This window comes from Leptomonas pyrrhocoris (genome assembly GCF_001293395.1).
Source record: "Leptomonas pyrrhocoris isolate H10 chromosome Unknown, whole genome shotgun sequence".
Classification (NCBI taxonomy): domain Eukaryota; phylum Euglenozoa; class Kinetoplastea; order Trypanosomatida; family Trypanosomatidae; genus Leptomonas; species Leptomonas pyrrhocoris.
This window is the reverse complement of record NW_015438358.1, coordinates 1,986,056-1,999,869: the sequence shown is the minus strand read 5'-3', so window position 1 is coordinate 1,999,869 and position 13,814 is coordinate 1,986,056. Positions and strand designations below refer to the sequence as shown.

The window sequence follows — 13,814 nt, the reverse complement described above, 5'->3', positions numbered from 1 at the left end:
ACGTACAAGCGGAGAAGCAAAGCAGGTGAGAGGCTCGAAGAGCAGGAGTGAGGTGGGTGAGGGATGAAGGTTGCGTAACACTTTTCGTTCTTTCCCCTTCCTCTCTCTCGTTCTCTCTTCCATGCCTCCATTTGTGATCTTCTTCGGACTGTGCACTCGCAAAAGTAACAGCGTCGCCTTTCTTTGGATTGCGTTGCCAACAACGACAACAGCGTAAGTAGAACGGATTACTAGCTACGATGTATGATACCGTTACCTATGTAAATGTTGCCTTTTTTCCCCCTCTCTTAGCGTCTACGTGATGGTAGTAGTCTGTTCTTGAGCTTCATCGACGTTGAAAAAAGCCAAATGAATGCAAGAGTAATGAAAGGTGCGCGTGGGCCCGAGAAGTACTGATTCCAGCTGAAGGGGCAAAAACCTTTGCTTTCAGGTTTAAGCGGCCTGCTTCTCTCTCCCCCTTCGCAAAGACGCTTCCGTGTGCCAGAGGTGCTGCGGTCGTTGCTGCTTTATCTGGCGATGGAAGTAGCGAAGTGGTGGGCGTGCGTTCCGCAAGTCCGCATAAAGAAAAGTTGCAACACTGATGCGCTTGAGTTTTCTGCGCTCTTCTCTTTCGGCTTCTAGGATGGACTTGACCGCAACTGCCGGTCGCTTGCATGTTGTGCAGACCTGTGTCCTCTTCTCCATTTATCCTCCCACGATCTTTTTTTTCTTCTTCTACGCTTTCTCAACGCAAAGCCATTTTCTCCTTTTCTTTCGTCTTCACCACGTCTTCCCTCTTTCTCTCTCTCACCTGTCATCGCTCGCTGACAACACCGAAGTAGCACGTTAGCAGTGTGCTTACCGCGTTGTTCTGCAACCAAGGAAGCGATTGAAAAAAGAAACGAAAACGGCCCCCCAAAGGGAAAATGATGCAAGGTGCCCCTCAGCCCCAGTCACAAGACTGGAAGAGCGACTCGAATGTCAACAACTTTCGTAGCACAGGTGACGACAGCGTTCACACCGTCCCACCCGTGAAACCGGGGGAGCCGTCGCACAACGAGGACGTGGCCAACAGCGTTGAAAACCCAATCGCGTACGAATACGTGCCTACGCCCTTCAACCCCCCTCGCATTGACCGCTGCCGTGTGGATAACTTTCTGATGCTGTTCATTATGGCGCTGATGTTCATCTTCGGCGTAGCGGCCCTCGCGACGCCCATCGTGTCTTACTCCTCGCCTACCATTTCCATCTCGGTGGACTGCATTTACGTCTGGGGCGTCTCCAGCGTCGGCACGCACCAGCGCAATAGCAACCACGACGTCTTCTGCTACGACTTCACCCTCAAATCCGATGGCTTTGCGGCTCTCTTCATCATCTCTGTTCTTTTCAGCGTGGTGGGCTTTATTCTGGCCTTAGTGCCCCTCATCTGCGGTCGGGTGATCTGCTGCCGCTTCTTGGTGCAGACGTTGATTTTGCTGTGCTGGTTCTTTGTGATGGTTGGGATGATCCTTGGCGCGCAGATGCGCAACGATGCGCTCTGCCGGTCCACGTCGCTCAAGAGCATCGGCTTCAAGTACGGCCCCGCCTTCGGCCTCGCCGTGACGCTCTTCGTGCTCTTCACAATAGTGATTGGTGTTCTGATTTTTTGGATGATTCGCTACCCGGCGAAGCTCCGCTACTAAGCGTACGCCGAGGAATACTTCTCTTTTACGTTTGCCTGAGAAACGCACTCTTTTTGTTTTCTTCTCTGACATCGTAGCGACCTCTTTTTCTTTTCTGTTTCGTGCATATATATGTGGAGCTCTTTTCTTTCCCTCTCGATTTGCGAACTCAGCAATTTAGTGTTTGCGTGTTCGACCGTGAGCAGAACATGGAAGTTCTTCAAGATAAATGTCATCGATGAATTTGTTGCTCTTGTACCGCCCTCTTATTTTTTTTTTTCTCATCTACGTATATTTCGCATGAAGTGGAAAGCAGATGGCTCTTACCGTCCGTCTGCGGTAGTGCTTATATCACGTTGACCAAACTGACTGATTTCTGTGTGGTTTTTTGTTTGTTGCGTACGTCGGCGTACACGGAGAAGCTTTGCTCCTCCTTCGTCAGATTTTTTTTTCTTCTGGCGTTTGTTGTTCCTCTTCTTTACCCTTTGCTCTTTATTCCATATCCATCATTATCGATTTCAGACGGTGAATCAAAAGGAAATGCGTGTAGCGAAGAAAAGAAATAAAGAGGCTCTGTTATCGAGTGCGTCCATTATGGTGAAACAAGACGATTTATTGAAGTGGTCTTGAATGAATGCTGCAATAGGTTCAAAATATCGGAACGTACTGGGTCGTGTGAGGTTTTTCTCGCCTCAATGCTGGAGCACACGTTTGGGGTTGCCTTCGTTTCCTGTGAATGTGGGAGGTGTGTGTGTGTGTGTGTGTGTGTGTCGATTTCCACATCCACGTACTAGCGCAGCAGTACGCACAGTATCACCGATACCTAGTCCTCTTTGATGTCTTTTCATGCGAGGCGCACAAGAGCGACAACGTCTCCTCTGCGTATCTCTGCTACAATTAAAGCGTCTTTTTTTTTGTAAACAAAGAGAATGCGTCTCACTCACCCTTCTTCTTTCGGGCGCTTGCCTCTACCTCGCTCCGTCAATTTACCCTCCCTCTCTCCCTGCATTCCTTTTCCAACGCCCCGGCGGAGCAAACGAGCAGCTTTTACGATACATCGTTTTCTTATTCCCAACCTGTAATACTCATCGTGTCCAGCAGACGCGTCGTCCAACCGGTGTTGTGTACGCGATCTTTCCACGACGCGCCTTATTGACCATTGCCCATTGATTGTGTTTGTTATTATCTTTTTTTTTTTGGCTACTGTTTGATGCCACGCGCCTGACCCCTTTGCCTTGCTCAACATTCGCTTAAGCGCACCGTAGAAACAAAGCTCCCGAAACAGCCACGATCGCTTCATCTTCGTGTTACGGTTATCTATTGCCGTCCTTTCGAGTGCTTTTTTGCGACCCAATTTCTTTGCCTTCTCAGTTCATATTTGCTTTCTATTATTCGCTGTATTATTATTATAACACAAACGTTTGTGCTTGCTTCTCGTGCTGCGCGCTCCATACACGGGTGAGCTTTTTGTTGTTAAATATCTGTCTATCTTTTAGTTTCATCGTCTTCTTGTTCTCTCTCTCATCATTTCGCACCTTTGCACCGAACTCGTCGCTGTTCGCCTTTTCAGTTCTTCAGTTTGCAGACGACGAAGGTAAATACCTTCCGCCTCCACTTCCCTCCCCCCCCCCCTGCCCCTCCCACCCACACACCCACGTACCAGCGAGAAGGGAGAAAAAGAAGGAGCAGAAAGAATGGCGTCGCGCGATCCGTTTGACTTACATGGCGAAGGGGTTGACCGCCCCGTCAATGCAGAGCCGCACGACGAACATCATGAGTCCGGTGCCGTGCAGGACGAAGATCATCCTAGCCAACCCCGCGACGTTGGCGTCGATGATGAGCGCCACTCGAGCCAGCCGAACGAGAATGGCAACGACCGTGAAATTGAACAAAACGACGACAACGAGCACGACGAGGAGACGCACTCTGCCAGCCCCACCGAGAAGTACAACCAGCGTGTTGCGCGGGCCTCGACGGTGTGGCTGACGGGTCTGTTTTGCGGGCGCAGCTACGTGCCGCGTCCCAAGAAGATTGATGAGGCGGAGCTAAGCGAGAGCGCAAAGGAGGAGCTGCTGATGGAGACGACGTACACGGTGCCGCGCGGGTACAAGTACTACAAGGAGGATCTGCCGAGCATCATCAGCCCCAAGCCGGAGGGCAGTCTCTCGAGTGCCCTTGTTATCCACCTGATTCTCAACTTCGTAGCCTTCGTCTTCACGTTGGCAGCGAGCTGCCCGGTAGCGTGGTACCGCGGCCGTGACGTGGTTGTGGGGGTCGAGACCTACAAAGGGCGCAAGTTCACGCTGTGGAAGCAGCAGGGTGGGTCGCTGCCTACCTTCTCCGTCCACTCGATGAAAAACTGCCCGATTGAGAAACAGTTCTTCCAGACCATCGCCGCCTCCACCATCATGGGCTGCTTCTTCACGGTGGTCTCGCTGATCTTCGCTGGTGTCCGTTTCTTCGGCCGCGGTGGCTACGGCTGGATTCTGCTGTTTAGCTTCTTGGCCTTTGGCTGGACGCTGTGCGGCAATGCGATGTCCATCAGCCTCTACTACCTTTCCCGATGCGAGTCCCCGCGCTTCTCGAACGTGGCCCACCTCAACGCTGGCTTTGCCCTCACCCTCATCGCGTGGATCTTCCAGCTGGCCGGCCTCCTCGCGGTGGTCTTCACGACGCGGCTGAACGTGGGGCCGGTGCTGCGGTCCCTGCGGGTGATGGACACGTACTACATGGTGCTGCTGCTCGTTGCCCTGGCGTTTGTCGTCATCGCGAACGCCACGACCGTGTGGAAGCGGAAGTTCAACACGGGCGATGTGAAGGTGGTGCGCATCACCTACTGGCACACGGAGCTCGTCGCGCAGAACGGCACGAGTCTCTACTACGGCCGCGCCCACTACCGCTGCGGTGCCTACGGCAAGCGCATGAAGGCGAGCATCTCATTTCTGATCTTGGGGTCCATCATGCTCTTCATGGCACTCATGTTCGCCATCCCGGCCTTCCTCGCCCGTGGCTGCCGCATCGCGTCGATGGTATTTACCTGCCTCGCGGCGATCTTCCTCATCATCTCGTGGGTTATTGCAGTCGTGGTGCGGTACCGCAAGTCGTGCACGCTGCCGGTGCCCAAGAGCACTTTCGCGAACTACCCCGGCGTCCCGACCGGCGTGTTCCATGGCAAGACGGACTTCCCCGGCTACGGCGTGCAAGAGGGCGTGATCCTCTCCATCATTGCGTGGATTCTAACGGTGGCCGCGTTCGTGCTGAACATTGTCGTTCCGTGGCCCGAAATCAAAAACTGAGCTGTGCCACAAAGAGGGAATGATTGCGACCGGGGAGGGATCTCCCAGGCCATGAGAGGCAAAAGCCAAGCGCGGTGTCGGGCGTTCGTTCTCGCTCTCTACACCCGCGTTGCGCACGACTCCTTTCCCCGTCTTCACCTCCGCCACTTTTCCACGGCATTTTCGTTGTTCTGCGTCCTTCCGCGATGACTCACTCCCACGGAAAGCGTCAAATTTTCTTCTTGTCTCTTTCTTTTTGTTTTCTGATGATTTTTTTTTTTTGGAGGGGTGCCTTTATTTCATTGATCATGTTCCTTCGTTTGCTGCTCCAGAAATAAAGAAAAAGCGTGTGTGTCTGTTATGAGTTTAATTTACTTTTTATTTGGCTTGTTTGAATCTGTTTGCGGTGTTTTGCTTTGTTGCTGTCGTAGGCGTTTCTCCGCTCCATGTGATGTGTTTGCGTAGCTCTTTTTCTTTTTCTTTCTTTCTCCCGCTGTCCTTTCATATCTGTTGTTGTGTAACAGTCACGCTAGTTGTGACATTGTTCGCTTGGCTCCCTTGCATCACACTCGACGAATATTTTCTGACGCTGCGTTTACGACCTCTCAAGGACTAGACTATCGCCCTGTAGCGCATGTATGCTGGCAGCATCAACAACGCCTTACCCAAACAGTAAAAAAAGATCTTGATGTGAGCAGTTTGGTGAGAGGTGTTGACGATGCGTTGGGGAGTCCTCTGTGCATTTGTGCTCAAGCCGCACACAGAAAGAAGCGCAGATGTTTCTTTTGTTTGTTTTCCCCCACGGGTCTTCTTTTCGAATTTTGCATGTGAGCTTATTATTTCTGTTATATATTTTTTATTCTCACGCCCGCGTCCTTCCTTCTTGTTGAAAAGGAAGAAGAGGGTGATAGTGTGGAGAGTCCCGCGTATAGGACTGTTTGAGTTATTTTTATTATTTTTCTCTCCTTCTTATTGTAGGCTGTCGTGTTTTCCCTACCAACTGACCGGTGAACGTATTCCGCGAACAAATAGACATTGAGCTGTTTTTGTTGTCCTTAGTTCCTCATTGAAATGGTCACTACGTCAACGCTTCACGTCGGGCACCGCTGAGCCCCGGACTCAGCAAGCACACAGAGGAAGAAACACATCGCGCCTTTGTGGTGTCGTATTGCCTGCTTATTTGATACTACGATCTCTCTATACATTACCTTCACTATGTGGGATGATGGACCTGTTTGTTCACAATGAACTGTTGATTTTTGCTCGAACACGTGTGGAATGCGAGCATGAGGGTGAGCTGCAGCTCTCACACATGGACATGCCAAATTGCAGTAAGCGAATCGGACCATCAAGGGACTCGGCGGGCTGCGCGTGGCATGCTGTATCACTGCTCATCTTGGATGTCTTTTTGAGTTCTATAAGTGAAGCTGGCCCTTGCATTTTGTTTTTTGTTCCGACAGCGAAAATTGTCAGTGAACGCATATGGAAGTGTGCAACAACATGGAAAGTTTTTTTCCTTTCTGCAAACAAAGTGGCGCAGCGTTGGATGCTGCGACGCAGAGCGCGAAAAGTAAAGCGAATCAGGTGAGGCTAGAGAAAAGAGGAGGAGAGCGTTGCGCCGTACGCACGCATTTGCTCACGTCATGAAGGAAGACGGAAGCAACGAAAGCGGAAGTGAACACGAAGCACTTCACATATTATTCGTGCAGTTGAGGCAGTTCACCCAACATCACGTATGAAAGCCGAAGCAGTTTTTTCTCTCTTTTTTAACAAAGGTAAAACACAATACATCAGCTGGCGTCACTAAACTGATACCATCGTCGGAACGGTGCTAACAGAGCCGCTAGAGACCCTTGACCTGCTTTAAAGAAGGAGGAGTTATTTGGGGTCCAGAAGATACTCTTTTTTTTCCGTGTTGTGCGTGAGGGTTTTGTTAGCATCATACAGAGCGGGAAAAAAAAACCGGAGTGCAAGCTGATTTTTGCAAAAGAGGTAAACGCACATTTTCTCTTCTTGTCCTTCTCCGTTCCTTATTATTGTTTTTTTTTTCTTTTTCTGGCCATCTACTGCTGCTATATTTGCTGGTTGCTTCACACGCACACACGCACACACAGACGTAGCTTTTGCTTGTTGTGCTTGTGCTGCTGTGCCTCGTGTACTGCGTCTTGTTTTTGTGCTTCCGTTTTTAGGCTTTTTTGCTCTCAATTCTTCTTTTAAAAGCTGTTTCCTCTCCTCTTTCTTTGCAGTGCGATTGTCTGGCAGAGCTGTTTGATACACAAAACACGAGTGCTTCTTCTATATTTCTCTTTCCCCTCTCTCACTTAGCTTAGTTTTCACAAACGGGAGTTTGCCGCTCTTAACGGAAGCTTTTTCGCCTCTGTGGCTGACGCGCTGCAGATACTAACTGTACTTCAGGATTCTTCTGAGGGGGCCTTTTTTTCTGTTGCTGCGTCTATTCCTTCCTTCGATGGACTCACCTTTTTCTGTTTTCTTTTTCTGGTTTTTTTTTTTTTTGCTACTGCGAATGTACGGGAACCACGCAGCTGCACGTTCGCGTCTGTGTTGAAGAGTATGATGTTTGAGGAGCCGACTGTACAGGTGCCACAACAAACCGTAGCGCGAAAATGCGTCCCTAATGGGCATTGCACGCCGTTGATGACGCTCGATCCACAGCTTTTCTTTCTGGTATAGTATCGATTATCGCCATTAGATAGTTAACTGATCCCACGATTCCCAGTTATTTTGTTTGGTTTATTTCTTTTCTTTTGATTATTGAAACCGATCTACTGATGAACGCCGTTGTCTGATTATTCCTTTTTTCCCCGTTGTCATGTGAGAAGGAAAACAGAAGTACGTTTTTTGATTTCTCAACTGCTAACTTCCTCCATTCAGGAAGGAGCTGAGATATGCCTCGCACTGTTCGTTCTTTGTGATATTGAGAATTTCTACGGAGTCCTATTTTTTCCCCCCGGAACTCAACGGCACTCGTGGGACTGCTTGTTTTGGTGCAAGACGGCGTGCTGCAATGGCCAAGCTGTTTGCAGTTTTTCAGCTTGAGAAAGCGTTGGACTACACACTCCTCCCCTCTCTGATCTTCAACGCAGTTGGGCGTTTTCTTTTTCTCGCAATTTCTGAAGCGAGTCGTGCTTGCATTGAGTTTTGCGATGCTAAATGCCCCCGTTTTCGGCTGTTTGTCGCTTTCGAGCTCCATTCGTCCGATTTCGTGCTCGTGTGCCGAAAAGGTCTTGTACGATTTCCTTCTTCTCCGGCTTCGTGTCTTCTCCCTTCTTTTGTGTTTTCCGGTCCCGCAAGGTTACATACTGGCGCAGTTTTCTTTTGTCTTAGCAAACTCATATACACTTTTTGGTTTTATTTTCTCCAACCACGAGAAACAATTCGTAGCCGTTGCGGTGCGCTCTAAAAGCGCTAGTTATCGCTGTCCGTTATCGCAAGCCAAACACTACACTCAAGGTATACACGGTGGTCTGACGATGCCGAAGTGCGTAGGTTAGATAGTAGTTCAAAGAACATAATTCCTCCCTACGTAAAGCGGAAACGAAGCGCACAGCAATGTTCCGCTTTAGCAGTCTGATGCTTGGAAAGGCGCTGGTGGTGGCGGAGATGGTGAACGGCAAGGTGTCGCCTGCCACGCTGTCTGCCATCACGGCGGCCAGCAAAGTCGGCCCCGTCACGGCACTCGTGGCCGGCTCGAACGCCAAAGACGCGGCGGCGGTGGTGGCGACGGTGCAGTCGGTGGCGGAGGTGCTGGCGACCGTCGGCGAGCACTATGACCACGGGCTGCCGGAGGAGTACGCGCCGCTGATCGAGGCGGCGGTGCAAGCGCACAAGTACACCCACGTCTTCGCGGGCACCTCCGCTTTTGGCAAGAACGTGGTGCCGCGGGCGGCGGCTCTGGCGGGCTGCATGCCGATCGCCGAAATCACGGCTGTCAAGTCGGAGGACACCTTCGTTCGACAGGCCTTCGCCGGAAATGCCATCACCACGGTGAAGTCGAAGGACAAGGTGAAGTACTGCACCGTGCGCGGCACCGCCTTCGAGCGAGTGGCGGCAGAAGGCGGCAGCGCAACGGTGAGTGACCTCCCCGCCGTTTCTCCCGTTAAGTCGGCGAAGTTTGTCGAGGACAAGTTGACGAAGAGCGACAAGCCGGACCTCGCGACGGCGGCGACGGTCATCGCCGGCGGGCGCGGCATGAAGAGCGGCGAGAACTTCAAGATCTTGGAAGAGCTGGCGGCACCGCTGCACGCAGCCGTCGGTGCGACGCGCGCCGTGGTGGACGCCGGCTACGTCCCGAACGAGATGCAGGTCGGCCAAACCGGCAAGACGGTGGCGCCCAACTTTTATCTCGCGTGCGGCATCTCCGGTGCGATTCAGCACGTGGCAGGTATGAAGGACTCGAAGGTGATCGCCGTCATCAACACCGACGAGGAGGCACCATTTTTCCAGATCGCGGACTACGGCATCGTCGACGACCTCTTCAAGGTGGTTCCTGCCCTGACGGAGAAGGTCAAGGCAAATGCCAAGTAACGCACCCGAATTTCGTGGAGAACTGTTAAAGTCCGAATGTGCATCGACGCACACCTCCGGTGAGCGACGTACAAACACGAGAAACAGTTTGTTTTTATCGACACAGTTCCGAATGCTTCACAGGGTCCCAAATCGGTAGCGAATGTGCGACGGCTTATTTGATCTTTTCATTATTTTTGTGGGGTTATCTCTCGTCTCGCCTCGCCTCGTCTTTTCTTTCCTTTATGGGGTTCAACACACATGTGCGGTGCCCCCTCTTTCTGTGGTGTGAACACGATACGACCTGTGTGGAAGTTTCTTCTCTTTAAAACACACCGTCGGCAACAGGAGTCTTTACAATCCGTGAGCAAGTAATCCCCCATTGCTTTTTTTTTGTCTTGTTATAGCCACATGTTTGATCCCAAACACCACTGCCCTTGTGCAGTACCACCACGCAAGCGAGTTCAACAAACGATCTACTTTGGCCCTCTTTTTTTCCCTTCTTCTGCATTTCTCTTCCCGTGACTTGAAGAAAGCAACTTCAATAGTTGTAAAGTGGCCGACTCGCCCAATGGATCTTTTCGAAGCGCTACGGGCACGTTGTTCGATGCGACAGACAACCGAGGAGCGGAAAAAAGATGTGAATCTCTTTCTTTCCTGCCATGATTGACTGCAACAGCACTGATGAAAAAGGAGTGGTTTTTTCGTCAACTTGACATTCGCATCTCGGTATCACAGTGTGCTGCTCTGCATCCTCTTTGTTGGTAACTCCAAGCGCTGACACACGATGTCGTGGATAGAGTTCAGTGCCAACTAGAGGAAGGCAAAAAAAAAGGTCTGCTTCATGCAGGCACTCAACGCCTCACTTTCTGTGCAAAATAGAAATTTGCCATGACTTCAATGCACCTCTTCTTTCTTCTCTGTTTTTCCTCCATTGCCATTCGTGCGTAATCCTCGTCGAGCCCACACACGCCTCGAAAAGAAACCCAGCAATAACGTTTGTGGATGCCGTCTGTGCAGATCCTTTACCGAACTCACAATTGCCTTCACAATATTCAAAATCTGTACTCCCTTTCTGTTTTCGTTTCCCGTTTATCCTTCTATTAAAATACTCCCAGTTCTCTTCGAGCCGTCTTTTTACGTCCTAACCCACTTTATCGAGCAACAACAAAGTACTTCTTCACTTCTGTGCACTTCCAATTCCTTCCCGTTACTTTCTTCCTCTTGTTCTTTTTTTCTTGTTCTCTGGCGAATAATGTCACAGTCGAACAAGGTGCCGTTCTCCTCGCTGTTCGAGCACAACTACGTGCTGCGCCGCGTGTTCGAGGCGCCGCCGGGCAAGGTGGCGCTGGCGGAGGAGTTCGCGGGCCGTGCGACGGCGCAGTTCACGTACGGGGAGCTGCAGCGCGACGTGGTTGCGATGGCGGACGTGCTGGTGCGGCGCAGGGAGGCCGTTGCGCAGGCGCGCGGCGGGGCGTCGCTGGAGTGGGTGCAGCCGAGCAGGCCTGCCCACGTGCGGAGCGTGTTTGCGCAGGGTGAGCGGACCCCGAGCTGCGACGTGATGAAGGATGTTGGGTTCTACACGACGTCGGTGCTCGGCGGCCCCGGGTACACGTACGTTGTGTCGCTGCTTGCGAGCTGGTCGCTGAACCAGCTGGCGACGCCGATGTCTGTGTCGCAGCGCTACAACGACGAGCTGATGTACGTGCTGGAGCACAGTGGGAGCAGCAGCGTGGTGGGCGAGACGCATCTGCTCAAGGAGAAGCTGCCGGCGGCGTACGAGAAGCTGTACGTGCGTGGCGAGGCGGACGTTGACATAATTGCTAGCAAACTGCCCTCGTATGATGACGAGGGAAAGACGTCGAGAGTGATGTCGAACACTTACCTCGTAGACACCGTCTTTGACGCAACGAAGCTGCTCCAAGAGTTCCGTGCTCGACGAGAGATGCGAGGCACGTCAGCGTTGGAGGTGGAGTTGCTCCATCCAGCCGACAGTGCGTGTGAGCCCTTCAAAACAGCCGAAGACGTCGTACGACGCTTAAATGACGAGAGGACCGCTGCGAAGGCACGGGAGCTGGACCGACAAGCGGAAATTATTCAGCAGGAGCACTCGGCCCGCAACAAGACTCCCACAAATCTGGAGCCGACTACGGATGAGACATTTTGCTTTGATACTAAGGACCTGGACAAACTGAACCCACTGTTTCGTCGCTGGTACGAGGACCCCGCGAGCCAGCCAACCAAGTACGACGACTGCCTGATGGTCTACACCTCCGGCACCACTGCCCGCCCTAAGGGCACGGTGCACACGCACGCGAGTGTGGCGAACATGGTGAAGGTGTTGCAGGACGCGTGGGAGTGGAAGGACAGCGACAGCATTCTGCACGTGCTGCCCGTGCACCACATCCACGGTCTGGTGAACATTCTGTTCTGCTCTTTAGCCTCCAACGCGCGGTGTGTGTTCACCAAGTTCGACGATGCGAGCCGTGTCGCACACCGTATGGAGCGGGGCGACATCACGCTGTTCATGGCGGTGCCGACCATCTACACGAAGCTGATCGACGCGGTGACGCGCAAGTTCAGTCCCATTGAGAAGACGGGGTTCCGCAAGGCGTGCGTGGAGCACGTGCGCCTGATGGTCTCTGGCAGCGCGGCGCTGCCGGTTCCCACGCTGAACCAGTTCCGCGAGCTGTCTGGGCACACGCTGCTGGAGCGCTACGGCATGACGGAGATCGGCATGGCGCTGAGCCAGCCGCTGCGACCGGTGGAGGAGCGGCATCCCGGCACCGTTGGCTCGCCGCTGCCGACGGTGGAGGCGTACGTGCACAAGCCGGAGACGGAGGAGGCTGCGGAGCAGGCGGAGGCGAAGGAGTCGCAGTACGACGAGGTGGGCAGCCTCGCCATCGCGTCCGAGTCGCTGTTCGACCGCTACTGGCGCAACCCTGCTGCGACGAAGAAGGAGCTGCGGACGGACGCTGCGGGGACGCGCTTCTTCGACACGGGCGACACGGTGGGTGTGCGGCGCGCCGCTGGCAAGCCTGCTGTGTACACGATCCTTGGGCGGTCGAGTGTGGACATCCTGAAGACGCGCGGGTACAAGCTGTCTGCGCTGGAGATCGAGGCGGCGCTGCTGGCGCACAAGGACCTGTTCTACGAAATGGCTGTTGTGGGCACCGCGGACGATGTGCTTGGGGAAAAGGTCGTTGCGGTGGTTGCGATGCAGCCGGAGGCCGCGAAGGCGCGCGGGATCGCGTTCAGCGAGAGCGTGCGGTGGTACGAGTCGGAGGGGCTGACTGCTGAGCTGAAGAAGGTTGCACTGGAGACGCTCGCGCCGTACAAGTGCCCGTCGCGGTACATCATTGTGCCTGAGATCCCTCGCAACCCGACCGGCAAGGTGAACAAGAAGGATCTGAAGAAGATGCTGAATTTACCTTGAGAGGCGATGTATGAAATGTTGATGTTGCAACGCAGCCTTGGCGCAATCGCTGCTACACTGCTCACGGTACGAATTTGTTAGCCGCTTGATTCTCTGTTTGTCCCGCAGGAGTATATATATATATATATATATATATATGGTTTGTTTTTTAATGTAAGTGACGCCTTCGTTGGTGACATCTGTTTTACCTTTCTATTACGGTGTTGGTTCGTAATCAAGCTTCCATGATAACACGCTCGCCCAAAGGCTGGAAGGAAGTAAAAATAATTCCAAACGCTAATTATCGTAGTCTTTCAGCGAAGTCATTAATACTCGGATATTTTTTTATGTTGCTTTGTATTGCGTGTGTGTGTGTGTGTGCGATCCAATTCCGCTATCATGAGAATTGAGAATTCTGTCACACACACACACACACACACACATATATTTCACTGTTTCTGTTTTGTTGACGTATGAGAGCAGTTGTATCGTCTGCGATGTTTGCACTGCGTCTAGCTCTCATCTTTTCCTCGCTATAGGGAGCGCGCAGGCACAGTCTGACGATGCTCTCTCGCTCTCTGTAGAATTGGCTTCCGGTGCTCAAACGTGCTCGTTTGCCCCTTCTTTAAAATATGTTCTCTCACACTGTGGTGAGGACGGTGTTACGGGAATGGCCTTTGTATTCCTACGGATCCTTGGCGTTACTATAGACTGTCGGTGTTGCCGTCTTAATAAAAACAAGGAGAATTAACTCACCATTTGCTATGTTGAACACATCAGTTGATTTTCATTATACTTGTGTTCGTTACTTTCGCATGCAGCTCAAACAGCTCCACGGTGCACGACGTTCATCTCTCTGACGATTTCTTCTGCGAAGCTGCTGGGCTACTGAGCCTCTCTTTGCGTTGTGTACGTAGTGGTGAAGAAGTGATGTGAAGACAAATAATACCTTGCCGAGCT

At 52.2% G+C, this 13,814-nt stretch overlaps 4 protein-coding genes across 7 annotated transcripts; all 4 read left to right on the top strand.

The window, feature by feature from the left end:
- Window positions 1-734: 734 nt before the first annotated feature.
- ABB37_01716 (hypothetical protein) lies at window positions 735-1,661 on the top strand (the record flags this gene model as incomplete). The annotated part of the gene is made up of 1 exon (XM_015798326.1): window positions 735-1,661. The coding sequence occupies exon 1, from the start codon at window positions 906-908 to the stop codon at window positions 1,659-1,661; it is 756 nt and encodes a 251-aa protein (XP_015663846.1). The 5' UTR covers window positions 735-905.
- A 1,011-nt stretch (window positions 1,662-2,672) lies between these two features.
- On the top strand, window positions 2,673-4,936 carry ABB37_01715 (hypothetical protein; the record flags this gene model as incomplete). 2 transcript variants are annotated; one of them, XM_015798325.1, is made up of 1 exon in its annotated part: window positions 2,673-4,936. In XM_015798325.1, exon 1 carries the CDS (start codon window positions 3,335-3,337, stop codon window positions 4,934-4,936), a length of 1,602 nt encoding a protein of 533 aa, XP_015663845.1. In that variant the 5' UTR covers window positions 2,673-3,334. The 2 variants fall into 2 exon arrangements, with proteins under 2 accessions (XP_015663845.1, XP_015663844.1); XM_015798324.1 differs by having other exon boundaries at window positions 2,684-4,936.
- A 3,290-nt stretch (window positions 4,937-8,226) lies between these two features.
- ABB37_01714 (putative mitochondrial electron-transfer-flavoprotein, alpha polypeptide) lies at window positions 8,227-9,460 on the top strand (the record flags this gene model as incomplete). Of its 2 annotated transcripts, none has more annotated exons than XM_015798323.1 (1): window positions 8,227-9,460. In XM_015798323.1, the coding sequence occupies exon 1, from the start codon at window positions 8,486-8,488 to the stop codon at window positions 9,458-9,460; it is 975 nt and encodes a 324-aa protein (XP_015663843.1). In that variant the 5' UTR covers window positions 8,227-8,485. The 2 variants fall into 2 exon arrangements, with proteins under 2 accessions (XP_015663843.1, XP_015663842.1); XM_015798322.1 differs by having other exon boundaries at window positions 8,244-9,460.
- Window positions 9,461-10,400: 940 nt separating this feature from the next.
- ABB37_01713 (putative long-chain-fatty-acid-coA ligase proteinputative) lies at window positions 10,401-12,875 on the top strand (the record flags this gene model as incomplete). Of its 2 annotated transcripts, none has more annotated exons than XM_015798321.1 (1): window positions 10,401-12,875. In XM_015798321.1, the coding sequence occupies exon 1, from the start codon at window positions 10,695-10,697 to the stop codon at window positions 12,873-12,875; it is 2,181 nt and encodes a 726-aa protein (XP_015663841.1). In that variant the 5' UTR covers window positions 10,401-10,694. The 2 variants fall into 2 exon arrangements, with proteins under 2 accessions (XP_015663841.1, XP_015663840.1); XM_015798320.1 differs by having other exon boundaries at window positions 10,421-12,875.
- Between the last annotated feature and the right edge of the window lie 939 nt (window positions 12,876-13,814).